This window comes from Gracilinanus agilis, chromosome 1, assembly GCF_016433145.1.
Source record: "Gracilinanus agilis isolate LMUSP501 chromosome 1, AgileGrace, whole genome shotgun sequence".
NCBI classification, from domain to species: Eukaryota; Metazoa; Chordata; class Mammalia; order Didelphimorphia; family Didelphidae; genus Gracilinanus; species Gracilinanus agilis.
This window is the reverse complement of record NC_058130.1, coordinates 671,416,845-671,442,992: the sequence shown is the minus strand read 5'-3', so window position 1 is coordinate 671,442,992 and position 26,148 is coordinate 671,416,845. Positions and strand designations below refer to the sequence as shown.

The 26,148-nt window shown below is 35.6% G+C and overlaps 1 protein-coding gene across 1 annotated transcript in view; it reads right to left on the bottom strand.

Moving 5' to 3' along the window:
* Positions 1–26,148, bottom strand: part of FAM91A1 (family with sequence similarity 91 member A1) — a 62,533-nt gene that overhangs the window by 27,570 nt on the left and 8,815 nt on the right. Inside the window, exons 2-9 of the mRNA XM_044658280.1 lie at positions 23,864–23,948; positions 22,113–22,264; positions 20,986–21,043; positions 12,348–12,415; positions 11,540–11,653; positions 10,640–10,730; positions 8,486–8,548; positions 2,144–2,250 (exon numbers count right to left, since the gene is read on the bottom strand). Of these exons, the coding sequence (XP_044514215.1) occupies positions 2,144–2,250; positions 8,486–8,548; positions 10,640–10,730; positions 11,540–11,653; positions 12,348–12,415; positions 20,986–21,043; positions 22,113–22,264; positions 23,864–23,948 (738 nt within the window). The remainder of the gene's footprint in view (positions 1–2,143; positions 2,251–8,485; positions 8,549–10,639; positions 10,731–11,539; positions 11,654–12,347; positions 12,416–20,985; positions 21,044–22,112; positions 22,265–23,863; positions 23,949–26,148) is intronic.

Genomic DNA, 26,148 nt, shown 5'->3' with positions numbered 1-26,148 from the left:
TCCTCTCTTTTGTCAACAATATGACAGCCCTTTTGGGCTCAGCATTTCTATTTCTTCTGGGAAGCCCACCCATTCCCCCCCATTACTCCATTATAAGCACCTCTCCTCCTTTATTTTCTTATCTGTGCACTTGCTCTGCCAGCAACCCCAAAAGAATTTTAAGCTCTTTGATGGTAATGTCAGTTTCCTTTTCGTCTGTATATGCCCAGTTGGCAGCATAGCTTAATAAAGAGCTAGGAAACTACGACACATTCTGGTTATGTGTGTGACCCTGGACAATTCAGTGCATCTCTCAGTGGGGTGTAGAAATTCTCTAAAACCATAATATGCTAAGAACTAGCACAATGGTATGGGGAATTTCCTCATTCAAGAACTCCCTATAGCTATGAAATTATAGGCCCAATACCTATCCCTTCCTCAAAAATTATAGATGCCTAAAAAATGTTCCCTGAATTGAAATGATGTCATAGGTAAAAACAGACTGACAGATAGCATGAAATAAAGAACCCTTGATGATAAAGAAAGAAAAGGATCTGAAGAGGAGTACTCAATTAGAAAGATATGGTATGATGAAAAATGCCATCTGCCTCCAGAGAAAGGACTGATGGAGTCTGATTACAGACCAAAACATACTATATTTCACTATCTTTCTTCCATGTTCTTATTTTTTGTTTTCATTTGAGACATCTTCCACAAAATGACTAATATGGAAAAATGTTTTTATATGACTGCACATGTAAAAATTGGTATCAGATTGCTTACCACCTCAAGAAGAGGAAGGGGATGGAGGAGAAGAATTTGGAACTCAAAAAAAATTTTAAATGATGTTAGAAAATTGTTTTTACATGTAATTGGGTGGGAATAAAATATTATTAAAAAGAAAGAGATCTGGTATGTCAAAGTAAAACAGAAAAGTTAAGCCCCAGTCACCATAATTCACTATCTCCACGATAATCTTATCTACACCAGACATTATGATGTATTATTATTATTATTATTATTATTATTATTATTATTATTATTATTATTATTATTATTATTATTATTATTATTATTATGTCCTAGAGGACCTTCCACCTGGGGTGCTGTTATCTTACTGGTGACTGGAGTTTCCCAACCACTATTTCAGAAAATCCCAACTATACTTCATTTCACTTTGTTCTCTCTATCATCATCTCTTCCACAATCATGCTAAGAACCATGTCATCTTCACCCATTTCCAACCTTATTCCTGTTCTCAGGTCATTATTAATCCTACTCCACCATCATTTCTCAAAAGAATATGTAAATCTATTCCCTTTATAGTTCCATTCATAACCCATAACCAAAATACCCGTCCCATAGCCACCATTTCCCTATGAATTATTGTCTCACCCAACACAACACAAATTCCTTGAAGACAGGGACTATCTTTGCTTCTGTGTTTGTATTCCCTACACTTAATATAGTATTTGGTACATGCTAAGAGCAAATAATAAATTAATAAATGCTTTTTCATTAATTTATTAATTCTCAAAGGGAATAAAGAATTATTTTTAAAATGTTAATTTCATATATTCCTTGACTCAGTTACGTTTTTAAAAGTTTCCTAGATATATAAATATGGTTTTACAGTCTTTTGCTTCTAAACAACATGATTATGGAAATTTATTTGATAAAATATAAGATTAACTTTTTTTATGTCCAATAAAGGGGGTGGTTCAGTGGATAGAGAGCCAGCCCTGGAGAATGGAGTTCCTAAATTCAAATCTGATCGTGGGCAAGTCACTTACCCTGACTGCCTACCCCTGAAATGTTCTATAAGGCCACTGACATTATTCCTAATCTGACGAATACAATGAGTAGGATACAATACAATGAAACTTCGAAAGAGTTGCCTTAGAAACAGACTGACAGATGAGCATTTCCTTTCCTTTGGCCCCCTCTTTAAAAAGTCTGCCTAGCCCATATTGCTCTTCTGCTTTGTAACTAATACTTAATTTGTAGAAATTACTTTCTTATGAGCTATAATTGCCTTAAAAAAACTAGATCTTTAATACTATTAAGATAAATCTATCCAAATCATCAAATCAAATATTGTCTGCTTTATTACAATATATTTTGTTTCTAAGATTTCAACTGTCATAAGAACTTCCACACTTACCTCTGCAACATTAGTGTGTTCATCTATTGAAACAAATATCTTGTAGAGTAGAGTTTCAAAATAATCACCTTGGACACGGTTCATTACAAATCCTTCAAGCGGTGGTACTTAAAAGAAATGTAAATTTCCTTAGGAATACAATTTTAATAAGTAATAAACCATAATTTAAGTATTTTACCAGGGATAGAAAGCCAGTCACCTAAGTCACATATTTGACATAATTTTATGTGGTCCATGGAACTTTTCCTAAAACTGTCTATTAGCAAACACTATCTCATTAAAGTCAAAACCAAATGAAAAACAAGAGTATCAATCTAAAAGTTGGTCATTCACCAAAGGTTACAAAGGAGTGGTGAAGAACCTATGGCACGGTTGCCAAAAATGACACGCAGAGTGCTCTCTGTGGACATGCGGCTGCCCGCCCCAACCTGGTTCATTACTAGAAAGGCAGAGGTACTCAAGTAGAGACATTATTTCACATCCCCCGTCCCTCTTCCCAGCAGCCAAATGGGAGCACACAGGGGGTCAAGGTGGGTGGCTCCCAGGCGGCAGAGCTAGAGGGGAGAGGAGCACTCAGGTCATGCCCCTCCCCCTCTTTACACTGGCTAAGGACATTCCCCACTTCACTCACCCCCTCACCCCTCTGCCCAGCAGTCCAATGGGAGTGCTTTCTTTCTCCCGTGTGTGTGTGGGGGGGGGGGGGAAGAGAAGCACTTGGGGAACAGGGGGATGGCAAACAGTCTCTGGGGGCAGGTGGGCCCAGCACTCAGTCTGGGGGGGTTGGGTAGGAGCAGGGCAAGGCATTCCATCTCTAAAAGGTTCACCATCACTATTATAAAGTCAAAGTCAAATCTAAGGAAAAAAAACTCCATTTACAGCATAACTGGAAAAGTCCTCCTATAATTTCTACTTGAAGACCTCTATTGATGGAGAATACACACTGAGCCACATGAAGCTCTTGAACTAAGGATCTTACTCTCAAGAATTTAAAAACAAATGCAAAATAGATTTACTGGAGGTTATTTCCTCTGGTGCTAGGCAGTGAAAATGTTAGCTGAAAAGATAAAAGAGAGCCAAGGATGCTTCAGTGGAATTTGGGATTATTCTTTGGTCAACAACTTCATAAGATCCAAAGCAAGGAGTATTTATTTTAAGGGAATGAGGTCAATGTCATGCAGTGCAGTGACTAGGCTAGAAGAAAATGTGTTGCACTCCCGCTGTCTCCCTACTCTTAATTTTAAATGCAAGTGGAGTAACCTAACCACATGGAAATGTACAAACATTGAAAAGTAAGACTAGAGTTTGGGAGAGAAGTCAAGTTAGGAATAGATTTTAAAATTTTCTGTACATATGTGAGAATTCAAGTTATTAAACACATTTTTAAGGAAAAAGAACAGAGATACAGAAAAAACAGACATGAAGCCTGAAGCTTCCCACATTTTGTGGGACTGGGGGGAAGGGAGGAAGGCCTGAAGTACCAGTCAGAAGGGTGGGAGGAAAGCCGAGAATAAAGGATCAGCACAGAGTTTCAAGGAGAAGTTGCATCCATTCACAAGATCAAAAGCTGCTAAGTCTCAATGAATTAAGATACAGAAGGGTAATGGATTTAGGTCATTAGTAACTTTCAAAATTACAATTTCAGGGACAGAAGCTAGACAATAAAGAGTTAAAGAGGAATTAGGTAATGAAGGGATTGGAAGCTATCTAAGCAGTTAAAAAATACTGATTCTTTAATATTTAAATGAGGTTCCTGGAGTAGGTATATAGTTCATTAGGTTTTTTAGATTTAGTGATCCTTATGTTCCCAGTTTTGAAAACATTTTCAGAATCAACTAGTTCCTCTATAAGAGAATATTTATATCACTAAGTCAGTTCTTCTAATACAAATCATATCTAAATATATTTATTGAGGTTAAATCTGTTTTATTCCTAAATCCCAACAAAATCTATAAATCAGAAAAGAAGAATTAGCAATGCTTTTGTGTTGTTTTAAAAGTAAAAAATGAGCAAGAGGTTTGGACTTCCAGGTTAAGATGGCGGCAGAGTAAAAAGCAGCTGCTTAACCTCTCCTAACCAAAACATATAGAACTCCTCAAGGGGACATAAAAACAAATCCAGACAAATGAAGGGACCCCACAACAGGACGCAGCACTGAAGGTACGTGGGATCGGGGCATTTCCATGCTATAAGGGGGTGAAATAGCTCTACTAAAACATGAGCTGAGCACTCCCCTCCCCCCGCCCACACCACCTACAGGGTCAAAGCCAGCACACAAGAGTTAGAGCAAGTTTGGGGCACCCATTAAGTCCTTGGCAGCTACCTGGGGTCACCAGGGCCTGCTCCTGAGAGCAGCAAGACTTAAGACCCCAAGAGGCTAAAGAACGTGCGGACTTTGAACACAGACCCTGAGCGCAGGCGCAGTCACAGCTGCAGACGCGGATTCTGAGTGCAGGCTCGGACCATGGGTGGGGACCCAGTGCAGAGGGGGTGCATGACTATGGAAGCAGCTGCCTGAGACTGTTAAAGGAGCTTCAGGCAGAGGAACAAGCAAGGGGACCACCAGGAGGCTTGACCCTGAGAACAACTAGACCTGAGACCTCAGGAGCCTAAAGAGGGCAGACAGACCCTGGGCGTGAGGATAAAGCTGAGAGGGCACGCGGCTCACAATGGCAAGCCAGAGACATGAAACCCAGAAGAGAAAGATGAAGAAGAAATCTTTAACACTCGACAACTTTTACACAGAAAAAATCCAGACAACAGAGCAAACAGCAGAGGAGAACAAACAAGTAATCACATTGAAACCTTCCCAAAAAAATGACAACTGTCACACGCTATTGAAGAGTTCAAATCTGAGATTATGAGAAAGATGGTAGAGAACTGGCAAGAAAATAACAGTTTAAAAGGCAGAATTTCACAATTAGAAAGTGAGGTTCAGAAATCAAATGAATTGATAAGCAAAATGAAAACCAGAAATGACCAGCTGGAAGCCTTGAAGAACCAAACAGACCAGATTCAAAAGGAAAACCAAAAAATCATAGCCGAAAACCAGTCTCTAAAGGCTAGAATTGGGCAATTAGAAAAAGATGCCTCCAAATCAAAAGAAGTGATAAGCAAATTGGAGTCCAAAATCAAACAGCTGGAAAACAGGATTGACCAAATCAAAAAGGAAAATCAAAAGAATATAGCAGAAAACCAGTCTCTAAAGACAAGAACTGGGCAAGGAGAAGCCAATGATCTCTCAAGACAACAAGAACAAATAAAGCAAAGTCAAAAGACTGATAAAATAGAAGGAAACATGAAATATCTCACTGAGAATTGACAGATCAAGAAAACAGGTCTAGAAGAGATAATTTGAGAATCATTGGTCTTCCTGAAAAAGCAGAAATTAATAGAAATTTGGACTCCATACTAAAGGAAATTATTCAACAAAATTGCCCTGAAGTTCTACAAGGGGGCAATATAGACATTGAAAGGATCCAAAGATCGCCCTCTACACTAAACCCTGAAAAGACAACCCCCAGGAATATAAGAGCCAAATTCAACAGCTTCTAAGTAAAAGAAAAAATTTTACAAGAAGCCAGAAAGAGACAATTCAGATATCAAGGAGCACCAATCAGGATCTGGCAGCCTCCACACTACAAGACTGCAAGGCTTGGAATATGATATTCAGAAAGGCAAGAGAACTGGGTCTACAATCACTATCACCTATCCATCAAAACTGACTATATACTTCCAGGGGAAGTTTGGACATTCAACAAGATAGAAGATTTCCAAGTATTTGCACAGAAAAGACCAGGACTAAATGGAAAGTTCGATATCCAACCACAAAAATCAAGAGAAACATGAAAAGGTAAATAAGAAACAGAGGGGAAAGAAAGAAAACTCTTATTTTAAAATTTGCTTCTTTAAGGGCTTCAAATAAGATCTAATTATTTGTATTCCTATATGGAGAAATGTTATGCGTAATTCTCTGTAGTGAACTCTATTCTCTATTTAGTATCCACTATTATAGTAATTAGAAGAATTATTCACAAGGAGAGATTGGAGTACTAAATGGTCTAAGATGATAAGGGGGTGGGTGGGAAAGAAGGGAGTGAATAGTAGAGGACACCAAGAGAAACTTGAATGAATAAGAAAAATAGGATATTCTCTTATACACAAAGAGGGCATGGGAAGGAGAGGGGATGAATACTATTAGAAGAAGGAGAGGAAGAGAGCCCTTAAAAGGTAATATTTAAACCTTACTATCAGTGGAATTAACCCTGAGAGGGAAGAGTAGCTATATCCATTAAGATATAGAACTCTATCTAACCCTACTTAGAAAGTCAGAAGGGATAAACCAAGGGGAGCAGAGGAGTGGGGAGATCAAAAAAGGGAGGGGAGGAGAAGAGAGAGGGAATTCTTTAGGCCTTAAAAATAAAAAGAGGGGAATAACAAGAGAGGGGATAGAAAGGATAGTAAATCAAGGGAGGGGACAAGGGTTACTGGTTTAAAACAGATCACTGGTTTAAAAAGGAAATAGCCTAAGAAGAAGGGGTAGAACTAAGAGAGGATACCAAAATGTTGGGGAATACACAACTGATAATTATAACTGAATGTGAATGGGATGATTGATTATACTAAATTAAAAAGCTTTTGTACAAACAAAAACAATGCAACCAAAATCAGAAAGGAAACAACAAATTGGGAAAAAAAATCTTTATAACAAAAAACTCTGACAGGGGTCTAATTACTCAAATATACAAGGAGTTAAATCAATTGTATAAAAAAAAACAAACCATTCCCCAATTGATAAATGGGCAAAGGACATGAATAGGCAATTTTCAGATAAAGAAATCAAAACTATCAATAAGCACATGAGAAAGTGCTCTAAATCTCTAATAATTAGAGAAATGCAAATTGAAACAACGCTGAGGTATCACCTCACACCTAGCAGATTAGCCAAATGATAGTAGGGGAGAGTAATGAATGTTGGAGGGGATGTGGCCAAATTGGGACATTAATGCATTCCTGGTGGAGTTGTGAACTGATTCAACCATTCTGGATGGTAATTTGGAACTATGCTCAAAGGGCTACAAAAGATTGCCTGCCCTTTGATCCAGCCATACCATTGTTGGGTCTATACCCCAAAGAGATCATAGATAAACAGACTTGTACGAAAATATTTATAGCCGTGATTTTTGTGGCAGCAAAAAACTGGAAAACGAGGGTATGTCCTTCTATTGGGGAATGGCTGAACAAACTGTGGTATATACTGGTGATGGAATATTATTGTGCTAAAAGGAATAATAAACTGGAGGAATTCCATGTGAACTGGAAAGACCTCCAGGAATTGATGCAGAGTGAAAGGAGCTGAGCCAAAAAAGACCAATACACTGTGGTAAAATAAAATGTAATGGACTTCTGTACTAGCAGCAATGCAATGACCCAGGACTATTCTGAGGGACTTAAGGAAAAGAACCCTACCCACATTCAGAGGAAGAACTACAGGAGAGGAAACACAGAAGAAAAGCAACTGCTTGAACACTTGGGTTGGGTTGAGGCAGACATGATTGGGGATGTAGACCCGAAGCTACCACATCAATGCAACTATCAACAATTTGGAAATAAGTCTTGATTGATGACACATGTTAAAACCAGGGGAAATGCACATCAGCTATGGTGGGGGGGGGAGGTTGGGGGGTGAAGGGGACAGAACATGAATCATGTAACCATGATAACTTTTCTAAAAAATAAAAATTAATAATAAAAAAATAAGCAAAGTAAGTTCTTTCACTATTAGGGTTAAATCATGTCAGAACAGGACAATTTAATCATCTTCACCATTGCTACCTCTAGCACACACAACAGAAGAAGATTCAGAAATATTCTAAGATTCTTATGTGTTTTCCACAACTAGAACAGATCTTAAACACACACCCAAAAAAAGACATTAAAAGGTCCCAAAAAAAGAATAAGATGATCAAATGTAACTGTCACAAAAGAAGTATTTATTGAGAAACTTAGTAGATTGCCCTACCCTTCACATTCCTTAACTATACAACATGTCCATTAAAGCAGAGCTCCATATAAACTCCTAGGACCTCCCAAGTCAATAATGACCTTCCTCCTCATGTCTCATAGAGCACTCTGTAACTCTGCAGAATTATTATATATTGTATAATACTATCTGGATTGGCATCTTATCTATCTACTAAACTCAAAGATTCTTAAGGGCAAGAACTATCTCATATAAACATTGTATCTCCTTTAATGGCTATCTAACACATTCTTCTGCACATATTATCCGCTACAGACACTTAATAAATGCTGTAACATATCATACTACTAGTATATACATACCTGCAATGCAACTATCATCAGAAATGGGTACATCAAGATAAATAAATCCTTTGTTATATAAACCTAAAATAACAAGCATACATTGTTTTAGATTTACTGGACAAAACTAAATTAAAATAAGTATTTTTTGTTCTTTTCCTTTCTCCTGCCAGTCCCCAAAAGATAAGAAATATAATTATTTTTCTGGGATAGTACAAACACCATGCACTCAAATTTTTAAAAATAAATTTAAATGCATATGATATTTTTCAGTTCGTGCATTAATGACATCATTAACACTTTCTACAAACACAACTGCAATAGTATTTTGTAAAGTATCCATAGTTTAGAAAGTAAAAAGTAACAAAGGGAAGTGGTAACAATGATGAATAGAGACAACCAAACACCAAAATTGTGGTAGGCTGAAAGTTAAAGGAAGAAGCTCTCTCACCAGCTATAGAGATAAAGAGGAAGTTGAGAATATGGGGTAAGAATTATGCCAGTACTTAGGAGGCTTCTAAATATGCTGCTTGTTTAGCTCAGAAACACCGATTATATATTCCCTTTCCTTTTCTCCTTCTTTCCCTCTTTCCTTTCCTCTCTCTGTCTCTCTCTCTCTGACTTTTGATGTTCTATTCTTTCCACAAATGATGTGAGGAAAGCTGATGGCCTTTCTTCATAAGTATTCACTCTATGACTCTTCTTAACCTCTACTACAAATAAAAAATTATGGTCTATGTAAATTCTTTCAGTTCTATTTTCTTATATATTTAAGTTTATATTTGGTTATCACTATACTCCCTTCATATTAATTTAAACCAGAACTTTTTTTGGATTGTAAGATCCCAGAGAACCACAGACTCAGAGGATCACAGATTTAGAGGTAGAAGGGAACTTGGAGGCCATTAAGTTCAGTCTTCTCATTTTGCAGATGAAATTAAAATGAAATTTAAATATGAAATAAAAATAATTTGTAGAAAGTAAGGATCAGAGATGTTAAGTGAATTGTATACAGTCACATAGCTAGTAAATGTCTGAGGCAGGATTTTACCCCAAGTTTTCTTGACTCTAAAGTTCTTTCTACTTACCATGAAAATGTCTGCAAAAATTTCCTAGTATTAGACAAATATTTCTGCATTATGACAAACTATGATAAAAGTATGTTACTATCTCCTCCATATTGCATCTCAAAATTAAAAAGTAAAAGGGAAAAAAATACATTTTGTTCCTTTATATGAAGTTTTTCTTTAATTGTAAACATTTCTAATACTGGGCTTATTCACTAAACAATTTACAATAGCAGGTAGAATGTCTGAAAACTCAGGCCTAACTACTTCTCCAAATACTCCAAATACACTGGCACTTCTCTGAATTCCAAGGTTCTTTATAAGCAATGCTATATTACCTAGCACTGTCCCTAACCAATTTACAGTGCCATTAACTTCTCTCACTGCCCCAACTAAACTATTTGAAGGCAGAGACTGTCTTATATTTAAGATGATAGCATCAAAGACTTGAGAGTTAGAAGGGAGCATAAAAGTCATCTAATCCCAATTCTCTCTTTTTATAGATAAAGAAACAGGCCCAGGGAAATTAAGTAATTTGTAAAAAAGTTACAAAGCTACTAAAATTTCTCTTATTTAGTATTCATCATGGCATTGGGTAATTTTCTGAATATATTCAGAAGTTTGACAAATCATGCTGTTTTGGTGTCTCTAATCCCTTCAATTGACAATTCATTGTTTCTTATCTCCACTTATCAGTTACTGTAAGTTTACTGGGAAATGATGAACACTTGAAATGTTTAAGAGTATGTTTCCACAGGGGGCAGCTGGGTGGCTCAGTGGAGAGCCAGGCCTAGAGATGGGAGGTCTCAGGTTCAAATCTGGCCTCAGATACTTCCTAACTGTGTGACCCTGGACAAGTCACTTAAACCCCATTGCCTAATCCTTACTGCTCTTCTGCCTTAGAACCAATACACAGATTGATTCTAAGATGGAAGGTAAAGGTTTGTTTTTTGGATTTTTTTTTAAGAAGAGTATGTTTCCACAGAATATCCATCTGAAGAAACAGGAGTTTCATCAACATTAATCAAAGAGTTAATGTTATTAAACCTTTCAATGACTTAAATACAAGTTATTATGTTACCTAAAGGAATGTTTTAATATCACTTACTGTGTACCACACTGTAGTCTAGAGATCCAGATAGTTGAGGACCTGAATCGATGATCTTATCAATAGCACATTTCTCAGGCAAAGTGCATATCTGAGGAAAATAATGAATTCTTCATTAAGTTCTATCCAAATTCAATCCATAAGCCTCTTAAAAACTGTTGTTAGAAATAGTTCACTGTTTTTCAAAGATACTTCTCTCAAAGAGCGAGATAAATAATATGTATGGGGGGAAATACCATTAAATTGTCTCCTTCAGAAAAATTAAATTAAAATAAAATTTTTAAAAAAGATACTTTAATCCATTTATTCAGTGTCCTATAAATTTCACCCCCAAGATTCACAAAACTGTGTACACTATTATCCATTTGGCTGCCAGAACCATAACCATAACAATAAGGATTTTGAGTGAGCCTGCTACCCAGATCAGCAAAGATATTTAGCTTCTTTTGTTTGTTAATGCCTATCCAGTATTTATTTTGAGACTTTTTTTGGAGAAAAGTAGTATATTATTAGAAGAACCATGACTAAAGCATTTTAATTACAGTGTCTCAATGGAGCATGGAAATGACTCAGGTTCTCAAAGGCTAAGATAGTGGAAGTCAACCTCTGGTGATGCTTCCAATCTGGAAAGACACTAAAGATAAATAACACAGATTTGCCCATCAAGTAGCCTAGCTCACTCAGTACAGAAGGCTGGCCATAGGAGGATGAATTTTGACACTCCAGTATACCATGAAGTGTTTGCATTCTGCCTAGATAATAAGAGTATTAATGAAATCATAGATTTCTTTTGAAGTATCAAATTAAAACAAGTATGGAAACATATTTTTATAGCAAATTAAAAATTAATCTGCCTAAAAATTCTATAGTGAACTTAAAATTATAAAGGTCTAAAATTACCTTTATATCATCTTCTGTGATGTAACCAGCCTGAACAACCCACCATGCCTCTATGGTAATTTCTACAGGCTTCACTGGCAGAAGATCACGGGCAGTTTTCCTTCTGAAAAATTTCTGCAGTGGCACAGTCCATTTGAGATAATATTTAACTTGTACAGTCAATAGAAAAATTATGACTTTCCCTTATTTCAAAAGAAAGTATTTCACCTTTTCTCTAAGAGAGCACTCTAGAAGCGGAATATACATTTGACTTCAAAATGTGTTTTAAAAGATATGATAAATTAACTGGGTAGACAGCATTAACTAAAATTATTTATATATGCATATATATGTATGTGTATGCACCTGTTTATGTATGGATAGGTGCATACCTCAAGTATTTTTAAAGAAGAAATGTCTTCCTAGGGTACTCTTTATACCTTAGTGATTCCAAAAACTTAGATAAACAAGTACAAATTAAGGTAAAATCTCCTTAAGTTTGAAAAAGTGCAGTTACTTCTTCAGTGTAGCTAATATGAAGAATGAGAAGAGGTAAGTTAAGAATTAGAAAAATATTACTAGTTAAATGGTTATACTTTTTAAAAATTTAAACATTTTTATTTAAAAGCTTGTTTTTCCGCACATTAATATGTAAAAAATTCATCTCAGTGGATGAATTAGATTATTTTTTTGTATAAACATGTGTTTTGAAAGTTTATAAAAGCAACTGCAATCTATGATCCCGCAACCATAAAAATAATCAAATTAAACAGAATTGAGGAGCAAAGGGAAGGTTTCTTAGAAAGAAAAAAAAGAGAACAAAACTTACTTTTGATGATCTGCACTGATTCATAAGGTCAATATACTGATTTCTTCCTATGCCAAGAAGCCTTAAACCTGAAACAAAGAAGAACCTTTGAGTTACACATTTCTTAATGTGTAATTAAATACTTTTAACATTAATATACTTAAATGAGTCTTAGGAACTATTTTCAGCTTTTATTCTTCCTTAAATATTTAGTTGAATATTAAGTCCTAAAATTAAGAATAATTAGCAAGCAATAATTTGAGGCAGAAAAATTGAGTCATAACCATCTTCACAGCATTATATTTTTTGCTGAATATTTTTCTGAATGAGATGAATTTTTTAAAAAAGCAGAAAACCTCAATTTCATGAGAAGAGAAAAATAATAATTTTCAGAGAAAAAACTCCAACATTTGAATTCAATGAATTTTTTTTAATCTTACCTTCAGTCTTAGAATCAATACTGTGTATTGGTTCTAAGGCAGAAGAGCGATAAGGGCTAGGCAATGGGAGTTAAGTGACTTGTCCAGGGTCGCACAACTATGAAGTTTCTGAGGCCAGATATGAACCTAGGACCTCTGTTCTAGGCCTTGCTCTCAATCCACTGAGCCACCGAACTGCCCCTTGAACAAATTTTTTTAAGTCAGTTCTTTGAAGCTTGAAATTCATTTGCTTATTAAAAAAAGGTTAAGTTCACAAGCCAGTCTATGAAAGCCTACAGACCTGAAGCACAGTACTCTCCTAATACTAATAGTACTTCATTGTACAGTTGAAATTGTTATGAAGAAGAGTAAACAAAATGGTTGTGTGACCTTGAACAAGTCACTTAACCTCTCTGAGCCTGTTTTCTCATGTGTAAAATAGGGATAATAATACTCACACTACCTACGTCAAGGGTTATTATGAGGAACAACAAGATAAAGAGCTTGGTAAATCTTAAAAGTGTCATATAATTTAAATTATCACTTAAAATTATCATCATTATTTTTCATCTTATTGTTTTTCATTCTTTTACAACAGAGTTCAGAGAGACATGGGAAAAGTCAGTGAACTGTCATTATTCTCTGAAATTTTTTGTTCCATGCACTATTATACAAGTTCACAAAAGAAGTGCCTTTCATAACTGAAAAGCACTGAGATATAAACTTATCTTTGTGCTCATTGAAAATATCTTTGGAACAACTCCAATAGGAGGGAGAAAGATAGGGATAACATATAACTCATCTTGAGCCTATATCATTGACTTCTCTACTAGGTCTCTGTATTTTAAAGAATTTCTAATTCTTGAAGCTCGGAGATTGAGTATTTGGTATAGTGACATATATCAAAAATGTTCATAATTTTTGTTGGATCAATGTTACTTCCCAGATAACTGTGGAGAATAGTTTTGTCTTTGATAATCAAATTCATCTTTTTCATCATCATTGTGGAGAATAAAGTAACCTGGGTTCTAGATAACCTGAGTTCTAAATCTTGGATCTTTCATTAACTATCTGTTGGACCTTAGGCACATCTCATCTTTTAGAGAGCTCACAACAAAATAAGGATAATAGACTAGATGGTCTGAAAATCTCTTCTAATACTAGGAAAAAATAACTACTAAGTATAAAAATATCTTTCTATGGGAAACACCTCCATGTTGATCCTATTCCCTGGAGGATCTTTTTGCATGACTCTCTCTCTCCACCTAAATACAAAAAAAATCCTTTCCCTGGAATGACACATTCTCAAATTATCATTCTGTATCTCTCCTTGCTAAACTTCTAAAAGAAAGATTTTCACTTGCTGCCTTCACCTCCTCACTATACCTTTTACCTTCATCTAAAGCAGCTCTTGAAGTCCATGGACTCTGAAAAGGAACTATGGATTTTTTAAGGGGATTAAGGGGAAGGGTGTCTGTGGACTAGGTTGTGAAAATGTAATGTTTATTTCAATATAATCCTTTGAAATTCTGTGTATTTTATTTTATGCATTTTTAAAACATTATTCTGAAAAAAGATCAAGAGACTTCATCAAAATGACATTGGGGTCCACCACATAAAAAAATATTTTGGACACAATGAGTTTATCTTCCTCAAAAAACCTGATGCTCTTCCCTTTATGCTTTCTGTTCCTGGCATCCAGTTATTTATGTTCAAAATTTCAGTCATATTTGACCCTTCCCTCTCACTTCCTATATCCAATTATTTACCAAGTGCTATCAATTCTACTTCCTCAATATTTCTTGCTCCAGGCCTTCCTCTCTCTGCTTCTATTGCAACACCTCAGGCTTTAATCTCTTCTCGCTACATTGTTTTAAGAGCCTCCTAATTGGTTTCTTTCATCTTTCCACTCTTCTACACACTGGCTAATCTTCTTAAGGTACAAGTTTGATTGTATCAATCCCTACTCCACTCAGTTTTCAAACTTCTGCCTAAAGAATAAAATATGTGTGTGTGTGTGTGTGTGTGTGTGTGTGTGTGTGTGTGTGTGTGTGTATATACATTATATATGTGTATATGTGTGTATATGTGTGTATATATGTGTGTGTGTGTACACACACACACACACACATACATACATTCTTTATCCCAAACTTTAAGGGCTTCCTCAATTTCACTCCGAGCTACCTTTCCAGCCTTATTTCATAGTATTCTCATTCACTTACTCAGATGCTACAGATAAACTAAACTCTCAACTGTTCCCAGAACTCATCCTGCCATCTCCTGAATTAGTACAAGCTGATCAGTGAAAGGGGGTTGAATTTAGAGCTAGAGGACCTGAGTTTGAATCTTAGCTCTGACCCTCACAGGTGAGTGTGGCCAAGTCACTTACCTTCTCTGGGACTCCACTAACAAATGAAAGGATACTATATTACACAATCTCCTCCAACCCAGCTACTGAAATTGTTCCCTTCTCAAATGCTACTTCCTCTTCTATGAACCTTTGTTTGATCTCCAGCTAAAAACAAGTTCTACTGCCTCAAATTTTCTGATAGTACTTTTGTCTGCATCCCCTCCGGGCCCCAAACTAGCTGAAATGTCATTACTCTCCTCCGTAGATCACAAGGTCATTAAGGACAAAGAATGTTGTTTATTTTCATATCTTCGTCACTTATCGAAGTGCCTTGCATATAATGGTTGCTTAATATGTTTGCTGAATTGAACTGAAAGGTAAGTATATTCAAATCACATGTGAAGCTCAGTGCTGTGTTCAGTTACACCACATTTTAGAAAGAACAAAGATAAGCTGAAGAATGTCCAGAGGAGGGTGACCAGTAAGGGCATGCGCCATATAAGAATCAACTGAAATGTTTAGTTTGGGCAAAAAAAAGTTGCAGGATGGTGGGGGCAGGGGGATGTGAAAGTTGTATTCAAATTTGAAGGGCTGGCACTTTGAAGAGGATTTATATTTGTTCTGCTTTGTCCCTGAAGGCAAAACTAGGAACAAAGTGGCAAATTTATGACTCGTAAGGAAAACCTACTACCAATAGGGGCTATCCAAAAGTGGAATGCCTTGCAAGCAAAGCCAGGTATGTTTTAAAAGGGAATTCTTGGGGCCTAGCTGCACTAGTCCCACTAGCCCAGGGGTCGGCAACGTATGGTTCTCAAGCCATATCTGGCTCTTTCGAGGGCCAGATATGGCTCTTTCTGCAGGAGCCATAAAGTCCATTTTTTTTCAGGCGCTGTTACAGGAGCTCACTGTGAGCACTGTACGGCTCTCACGAAATTACATTTTAAAAAATGTGGCGTTTATGGCTCTCACTGCCAAAAAGGTTGCCGACCCCTGCACTAGCCTAGTAAGTCTGCCCTGCCTCTCCCCCAACCACCCAAAATTTTCTTATTTTTATGCTTTTCTTAGCAGTAGATGGGCATTGATAAGAGGTGGGTGGGTGGGATCTGGTATAACATCAATCACCTCCTAACCCTTTCCACACATACACACAGGACAAACCAGCAAGATTTCCTAAGGCCTTATTTCTCTGGCCTTTGGCTAGCAAAAACAACACCTTAAGGCATCAACTTTATTTTTTTAGTTATCACTCATTACCACTCCTTTGGCTAGGTTAAAAATTTCCCACCAAAAGTTTCTCTGGTCCTATCTCCAGATGAATCAATGTCTAGCTATCTAGGAGAAAACTATCCCCAACTCTCCCTTCCTATTCTTTCATCCCCATCCTTCTCAAACAGCACACAATCATGTCTAATCTCTTTAATTGTGCCCTATAGAACTGTCATTCCAGAGTAAACAAATTTCCTTTCTTCCCAGACCTCTTTCTCTCATAGTCTTTCCATCTATAAGCAATTACTGAGACCTGGAGTCCCTGTTAGTTACATTAAATGCCTGATTCTCTTCTCTATCATTGGTTGCAGAGCACATTCACCTACTGGTGTAGATTATAACTGGCCCTCCCTCAGGTCCTCTTACCTTCTTTTCTCAGTGAGTTCAGAATCTGCCTCATCTTCCCCAGAAAATTACATCCTGAATATCATGATCATTATTATTGTTATTATTATATTCTCTTTCTCTCTGTTATTAACCAGCTTTTTCAGGTAATCTCTCATCAGGTTTTGTTTCCTTTTTTTGAGGGGGGCGGGGGGGGGCGGCAGTTTGAGGAGGGTTACTCTCCTCTCTCCTAATCTTCCTATCTAACTTTTTTCTTAGTATTCTTTGCTGATCACCATGCAGATCATGTCCCCTGTGTGCATTTCCTTCAAGACTCTGTCCTTGGCCTTTTCCTGCTATATTTTCTTTTCTGGTGATCTCATGGGTTTAATTATCACCTCTATGCAGATGATTCACAGAGCTATATGCCCAGCCCTAGTCCATCTTCAAGATAAACATCATAAATGCCTTCAACTAATTTTGACAGGGGAGAAACTCCAATCCATTCACTATCTCAGCAGTTCTTCTCTGTTCATAAATCTAGCTTATCAATGTTTTTCCTATAATGTGAAAACCAGGTGTGATCACAAGACTGTAAATGTACTCTGATCAAAACAAGAATACAACAGAACCAACACTGCAAGACACTATGCATCTCTTGATATAGCCTACAATCAAATTTGCTTTTTTGATTGTTGTTTTATACTGCTAACTCATCTTGAAACTATAAACTAATAAATTCCCCATGTCTTTTTCACATGAAGTATTGCCTAACCATTCCCCCATCTTATATTTGTGAAGTTGATATTTCGGACCCACGTTATGATTTCACATTTACCACTATTAAATTTTATCTTTTATGACTTAATCTACCACTATAACTTGGTCTACTCACATTTTGAGAACATTTTGGATACTACATCTATCATCTAATCTGCTATCCACTCAGTTCCACTTTGTATAAGTTATCTACAATATAAGTATATAATCTTTGTCCAAGTCACCAATAAAAATAATGATCATGATAATGTCAAGAGATAGATTCCTGGGGTATTCCTCTATAGAACTCTCTCCAGGATGAAATTAACCCATTAATGCCTTATCTTTTGGATCTACTCATTTCAACCACTTAAAAATCTAATTAAATTGATATCATCTATCCTTCATGTCTCCATCTTGTCTACAATGATAGCATGAGAAAGTATGCCAAATGCTTTTCAGGAATCTGCATACAGTCATTCTACAGCATTTCCTCAGTCTATCAGTCTACTAAGTTCCCTAGATGACCTCTTTCTTTTCTTCTGGGAATCCTATTTATCCCACTGCTTTCCTTTCTATTGCCAAGGTAAAAAATTTTTCCTCATCTATAGATGAACAATTCTTTCTTTGCATTTATACCTCATAGAGTAAGTACAAAAATAAGAAAATGTATTTACATTTTTGAGAAAAAAGCTAATTCACACTAGTTTGAACATTTTATGATGGGAACCTGAAGACAGTGGTTATGTGCAGTAAAGGGGGAAGGAGAGAGGCATACAGCTGCTTCCAAGATAAGAAAGAATACTTCTTTCTTATCTTATCCCCAGATTTAGTCAGGATAGAATTCCAGAGAAAGAGAAACATTCCCAATTACTGTGTTTAATATCTCACCATAGAGAGATGGCACATCTGCCTATCCTGCAGGCACAAGCACTTCACAAGGCACTATAGCCATCCTGGGCAAGAGTTCCAAAGCAGAGCACATATTCCCTTATTGTTACATACCAGCCAATCAATATAGCTGCTTTAGAGATATTTCTTAAATTGCTACATTCACTTCTCACTACAAATCAGCTTTTCCAAAATACTTTAAGTGTTAGCCTCCTTAACATGCTTAGTTAAAGTAGAATGTAATTAAATTATATTGGTTCTACTGTTCCCTCACTCTGAATTCTCCTTTTGTATTCAAAGCATCACCATACTTCTAGTCATCCAGGGTCTCCAGGTCTTGGCATCATCCTTGACTAGCCATTCTACCTTCACCTGATCTTCTCCATATCAAATCAGTTGCCAAGTCTCATGAATTCTAAGTTCACATCTCTAACACATATCTTTCTCAATTTAGCTCCCACAATAGTTCAAAAGACTCACCACCGCTCATCAACAACTGCAACAATTTCCTTGGCCACTTGCCTTTTCCTTTTGCAATCCAATCCTCATAAAACTACCAATCTGATATTCTAAAAGTACAAGTCTGACCATTTCAATTCCTCAGAGATGTGTAATTAGAAAATCTTGAACCCTTGTACTTCATCTCCCAGAATCCTTTTCCCTTCATGGTTGCCAAATTGTAAGACTAAAAATTAATATCCAAATACTCCAAGTATTATATTAACAAGATTTATTAATAACTTGAAGTAAAAGAAAATAAAAAGACAAAAGTAAAAGCCTGAATAAAGCCAGTTTTCTCAGCTGCGCACGCAGGAAAAGAGAGCAAGAGGCAGCGTTATAACAAACTTATAAACATTAAGTAAGGATGCTATGTGCATGAAGGGAAAAGATCCTGGGAGATGAAGTCCAAGGCTTCAAGATTTTCTAATTACGCCATGATCATCAAGTCCAACCAATACATGAGAATAATCTCCACTATAAAATCCCTGACAGGACAGATTAGGGGTGATACTGGGAAAAAATTCCAATTAGGGCTAAAATGAGCTGCTTTAGGAGTGAATGACTTCTCACTACTCAAGAATTTCAAGTGGAAGTTGGGTGCTTACTTTCTGGCAATGTTGTAGAAGAGATTATTGGTTAGGTATGTATTGATCAAATGAATCCTAGAAGGTCCCTTCTAGCTTTGCAATCCTTTTGACTCTGTTACCTATGCCTCCTCCAAATCCTCTATCTAGATTTGTAAGTCTTCTTTAGGTAATGAAATTTTTTGATACAAGGTATATATAAATTATATTTTCAAATTCTCAACTAGTAGAAGACGGTTTTATAAATTACCTCTACCCTCAAAACAAAACCTAAGATTTCATATTGTGATCTTTTAAATTTAGGTAAAAAGTTTTCCCTAGTGACATTAAACAATTATCTTAATTATTATTTGTATTTTTAATGAGTCACCAGGCCTTTTTAAAATCACTAAGAATTTGAAATCATTGTGTGTACACACACACACACACACACACACACGCTTTCCTTTTAAATGGGCTTATTTCAGTGTCCCCCTTAAATGAAAATTTAGTTTTATTTATAAATTATACCAGTAAAACCACAACAGTAGAAACTGGATTATTATACCTTACTACAAAAGAATAATAGCTTTTCTCACAGATTATCATGTCCCTTTCAAAAAAAGAAAAACGTTGCTTCTATTTTGTCTTTGTGTCAGTACATGGAAAGTCTAACTAAAATAGAGTTGCTTCTCCTTGCAAATGTGCTTGTCAGACTTTTAAAAGACTCTTCATTTAATATTTTACCTCCCTTATTTAACATTTAGAAATTTAAAGGAAATAATTAAATAAAAGATCTTATCTATTACGTTTCTAGATTGTCAGCAATTATATACTGCTCTTTCAGCTAAATGTTCCTGTAACACTAGAAATTCAGAGGTTCCCCAACACCTACCAAAATGTCTGGCATATTATAGGTGCATAAAAAATGTTTCCTAGATTGAATGAAACACTGCTAAAATAAGAAATGCTAATCTTAAAAGGGCTTTTTGCCTTTCTAAAGATGATTCTTTTGGCTGGTTCTCAAACTACTCTAAATTTACTAAATATTAAAAGGGACATTAAGCTCAAATAAAATGTTCTTGGAAGACTGGTCTATTTTTCTACAGGTAAAACAGAATCAGCATATTATACACTTACAGAACTCCCAAGAACAAAATATATTCTATGTGATTCACTACTTGGCAGCCATCATACCCTTAGAAAAAAGAAATCAGAGGGTTACATTATATCCTTGACAATACATCAAAATCAGATTTTAAAAAATAAACAACGTAACCTTCTACTAATGGTTTCACTGATGCCATTCAAATTTCCAGGAAAAAATAGACTCTCTCTAGAAATATATAATTATTTCCCCTTTCACCCAGTCTAATTTCTTTTTTCTGAAAATTAGATAAAGGACTGAACATCAAATGAATCACATAAAACAATTCACATGAATCCTACTGTTATAAAGAATCAATACTGCCACCTTCTCTACAGTGTAACAGATTAGACAAATAATTAAAGATAGTGTCATAAAAGATACATACACTTATGCATAACTTTGTTTAAACTTAAGTGAAAAGAATAATACTCACAGTCAGCAGCAGTAAAATTAGGCAATGAATCATAGCTTTTTTCACTGTTCATTATGTCCTTTTAAAAAGAAAATAATAGATACTATAAAGATTTTAAGGTAACCTCACTTAGGATTTTTGGACATGGTACAAAAAAAATTATATCACAAGTGTAAAATCATAAGTTAACCTACAATATATATGACACCTGGTCCCAACTTATTATTAAGAAAGAAGACCTTCTCCCCCACTTTTATGATTCCCAAAGAGTCATATTTTGTCTGCTCAGCAGAGATGACAGATGAAATAACTATCAAAAAATTAAACTTAAGAACCCAGTCCCTCCAATTCTCATTTATCCAAATCCAGGGTTCTTCTATAAAAGAAAGCTAAACAATGGCCCCCTCTAATAATTTAAAAAAAAAAAACAGTCAATAGTAAACTAGAGAATAGGAGCTAATGGGTATTAACCAAGAACTGAGCCACTTGGGGCTCTCTGCCCTTGTAAGTCTAAGTCGAAAATGGGTTAATGCCAACATTCTAAATCAGCCAACTACAAAATGTTTCCCCACTATTTATCTATCTGGATAAATGAAGAGGCAAGACCCATTTTCTAGATACAAACTAAAAATTTAGTGAACCTCAAAGGATGGAAAAAATAGAATTGGGCTGGTTTGGGATAACTGATTTCAAGTTTCTTTGGGACAAAAGTACTAACTTAATAGTGATTATTAAAGTAAAATATTAAGAGTCAAGAGCCCAAAAAGCATTTTTCTTTATTCTTCCATTGACTGACTACAATATCTTGAGCATACCATTGTTATTTATACTATATACATAGTTAATAATTAGATATTATCTACTTTACCAGATTTCATTAATCTTAATATTTAAAAATTACTAAGACCTTCAGTCATTAAGAAATTACAGTTTAATTTTAACAGCAAAAAAATCTTATAACTTATTTTCCTTATATAACTGTTTAAAAAATAAGTATAATGGCACAAAAGAGGCACAAATATGCATGTATATATGCATACAAAGGCTAGTATAAATTACAATTCTGCCTTTGATTTATGATAGACAGGTAGTCTTTCTTCCATAAGTTTTTACCCATTCTTAATTATAACTATAACACTGGAACTCACCTCCATAATCCCAGTATAATAAGAAAATGGTGTTATCCTCAAACCCTTTACCATAATATCTGATAAATGGTAAGGGTACAACATGAGATGTTCTCGACTGTATTTTAACAATTCCTCATAATATTTGCGTTCATCCTTCTTGACATGCTTAACTAGTTAAAAGAAGCAAAACAAAACAATTCTTTACTGTTCTTGTTTGTTATTAAATACAATACAAATACAAATAACAGGTAATAAGATTCAAACAGAGTAAAAGAATAAAACAGAAACTAGAAAAAGTGAGAGGAACCAAATGATAAAACAAAATCTGAGAGAGAGAAATAATGGAGAAACTTTTTTTTTTATATTTTCATCTAAGAAAACCAAAGAAAACTTTCATGATGCTACAAGAAACAATTCTTAAAAAAAAAAATAACTAGAATAACAGGATGTTTTTGCACCTGAAGTCATTGAACTTTAGAATGAGACTTTATTATATCTAGGCTTGGAAGATAAATTTGATAAGACTGGATTCCAAAAAGCTAAGTAATAAATGCATTAAATGTATTGTATGATATTAACTAATGCCATTTGTTTCTTGCGAAAGCTCCTATACTTTCACCAGCAGAAAACTGAAAGATAACTAAACTAAATGCTAACTTAAAGTAACATCAAGTAAATGTTGGTTTGGATTTTTGAATTTATGCAGCCTTCAAGTTAACTCTGAAATAGCATGCCTAAAACAAACACTATAAATTTAGGAAGGAGAAAATAGGTAACAATAAAATAAAATGAAAATTTTATGAGAAGAAACTATGAAAACCATAGCAAAAAATAGGTAAACATTGTTTCTAGTTATAATAAAAAGTATCATTAAAATTATATATCTGTAACAATTACTAGGGTAATAACTGTCATCTAATGGTAAAAATAATAAAAATGAATATACTCCTGACCTACAAAACAGAAAGGGAACCATTTGAATTGACAGATTAAGTTACTGGTTATAAATAACAAAATACAGCATTCTACTATAATTTTCTGTGAAATCACTAAGAAAATATGGTGGCCATTAATTTACTACATGGTGAGTTACTCTTTTTTTTTTACAAACTGATAAGATCATATAGAACTGTGATAGCAAACCTCTCAGTGGGAACGCCTGCAGTTGCCTGCCAGAGTTGGTTAACTCGGGGTGGAGCTGTCCCCCCGCCCCAAATCTCCATGCACTTGAGGACATTTCTCACAAGACCCACCCCTCTGCCCAGCACTGTAATGGGAGCACTTCATCCCTCCACTGTCTAGGGTAAGGGGGTGGGGCACTTGGTGAGGGGCAGAGGGGACAGAACTCCATTTCTAAAAGGTTCACCATCACCTATACAGGAAAATGCAAATGTACATATGTGTGTACTCATTTCCACACAACAAAGTTCTAATTAGATTTTTGTTTTGTTTTACTTATCTGGACCTATGATTTCACTGGTTTAGTAACTCCTAGGAGGGAAATGCCCTCTACCAATGCAGATCAGCACAGTAATAACTACATAGTTTCAACCTGCTTGGGGCACAGAAAGTAACTTGCCTAGGGTCACATATCAGTCATTTTCAGAGATAGGATGGAACCCAGGTCTTCCCAATTGTAAGACTAGCTCTCTATTAATTCCTTCAAGCTGCCTATAATATAAAATATACAATGAAAAAGTGTGATAAATTTATTAAATTTAAGAATCAATATCGGTATTATCCATCTGAACAAAAAAATATCTACTCACCTAAGTTATTTCTGTATCGTAACTGATTTCGGATACTATAGAGCACAACTTGCTTTTCATATTCCCTCTGTGAATTTCCAAGACCCTAGAAAATAATGGTACAAATTTTAAATAATTTCCAAACAATGCACATGCAGGTTTAAACTTCCCCAAAATAGTCATATCTGATTTCATTTCATTTCTAACATAAGAAGATAAATATTTTCCCAAGTATATATGTGTGTGTATATATATATATAGCCTTCCTATAATACTCTCTTCTAAAACATATAATTCAGGATTAAGGCAGTTCTGTCTTATACCCTAAGGAGGTTTATTTATTAAAAACAGCCAAAGTATCTCATTTTAATATTCATCTAAAATGCAATAGCTTAAATAAGATATTTTCATGCTAAGATTAATATATTTAACATATAATTCACTTTTATTTTAAAAGATTGTTTTCCTACTAATTTGACTTAATATGAAACAGCATCTTTATATGTAGTAAACAAAATATACTGATAATTTTTTATTCTTAGTTCAGTTAAGGTAACTACGAATATGTACAAACATTAGCTCCCAAGCACCAGTTCAAGAAGCCCAAGTCCCAAAGTCTACTACTAACTCAAATATTCTCATGATCAATCATGCTTTCAATTTGATTGAAGGACACAAGGTGTTCTGTACTCCCTCAAGAATCACCTGTATCTATACTTTAATATTCCTATATCTTCACTCAAATTCTCTTCCTTTCCTTCTGCCTGGTCTCGAAAAATGAAAATTCTCTTGCCAAAGCAAATCTGACCCCTTGATTCCACTCTTTCCCCCTTCTGCCTGACTCTATGTCTCACTCTGTCTCACTTCTCTTCTCATATTCTCTTCCTTTCCCTCTATCTCTTTCCTCCCCTTTCCCCACACTTTGCTAAGCTAATTGAAAGAGCAGGATACTGTCACTGTTTTCATTACCACATTAATATAGTATAGCATGGTGAATTACTTTTTTTATTGATAAAATCACATGGGATAATACTAATGTTCAAATATGTGTATTAATTTCCATTCTACAAAGTTTTGAATGGGTAGGCGGTGGGGAAAGGGGAGTGTCTTAGTGTCTCTCAGCTTCCTCTGATCTGGCATCCATTCATCCCATCCTACTAAAACTAGCCTATTTAAAATAAAAGCTACCCATCAATGACCTCCTAACTGAAAGAAAATCACTGAATCCTTTCTAAGTACTTAGCCTCCTTGACTTCTCATATCATAGACTCTCTCTTCCTACTGATACACATTTTTACTTTGATTTCCTTGAAACTGTATTTTCTTAGTTTTTAGTTGTCTGTCATTAAAAATTTGCTAAGCACACTTTGTGCCAGACACATAGTACAAATTAAGGCAAAAAAAATAGTCTGTTCTCAAGGAGCTCACAGTCTAATAAAAGAAACAGCATGCAAACAACTGTATACAAAAAGATAAAGATGGGATAAACTGAAGATAATCAACAATGGGAAGGCACTAGATTTAAGGGGGATCAAACAAGGTTTTCTGTAGAATGTGGGATTTTAGTTTGGCCTTGAAGGAACCCTTGAAGGCAGAGATGAGAAGAGAGAGTATTTCTGCCATGAGGGAAAACCAGTGAAAATACCCAGGGTTGGGAGATGGTGTGTCTAATGTGAAGAATATCAAGGAGGCCAGTCACTAAATCACGGAGTAAGGTATAGAAGGCAGAAGGGAGAAGGGAAGAAGGTTGTGAAAAGTACTTTGCTAAACAGAGAGCTTTATACTGAATGATCCTGGAGGTAACCAGGAGCAAGTGAAGCTTACTAAGAAGGGGAAGAGATGAGAAGGGTTGACATGGGTCAAATTTGTGTCAGATTTTTTTTTTTTAAACCCTTACCTTCCGTCTTGGAGTCAATACTGTGTATTGGCTCCAAGGCAGAAGAGTGGTAAGGGCTAGGCAATGGTGGTTTAAGGGGGTCAAGTGACTTGCCCAGGGTACACAGCTGGGAATGCCTGAGGTCAAATTTGAATCTAGGTCCTCCCATCTCTAGGTCTGGCTCTCAATCCACTGAGCTACCCAGCTACCCCCATGTCAGATTTTTTTTTTTTTAGGAAAATCACTGACATCTGAGCAGGAAATGGGCTAAAGGGCAGAACAACTTGTGACTGTTGCCACACACAAGGCATAAATTGAAGAAGACTTACTTCTCTAAATTTTCCTTTAAAAACTCCTCCAGTTTGTTCTCGTTCTCTCTCTCTCTCTCTCTCTCTCTCTCTCTCTCTCTCTCTCTCTCTCTCTCTCTCTC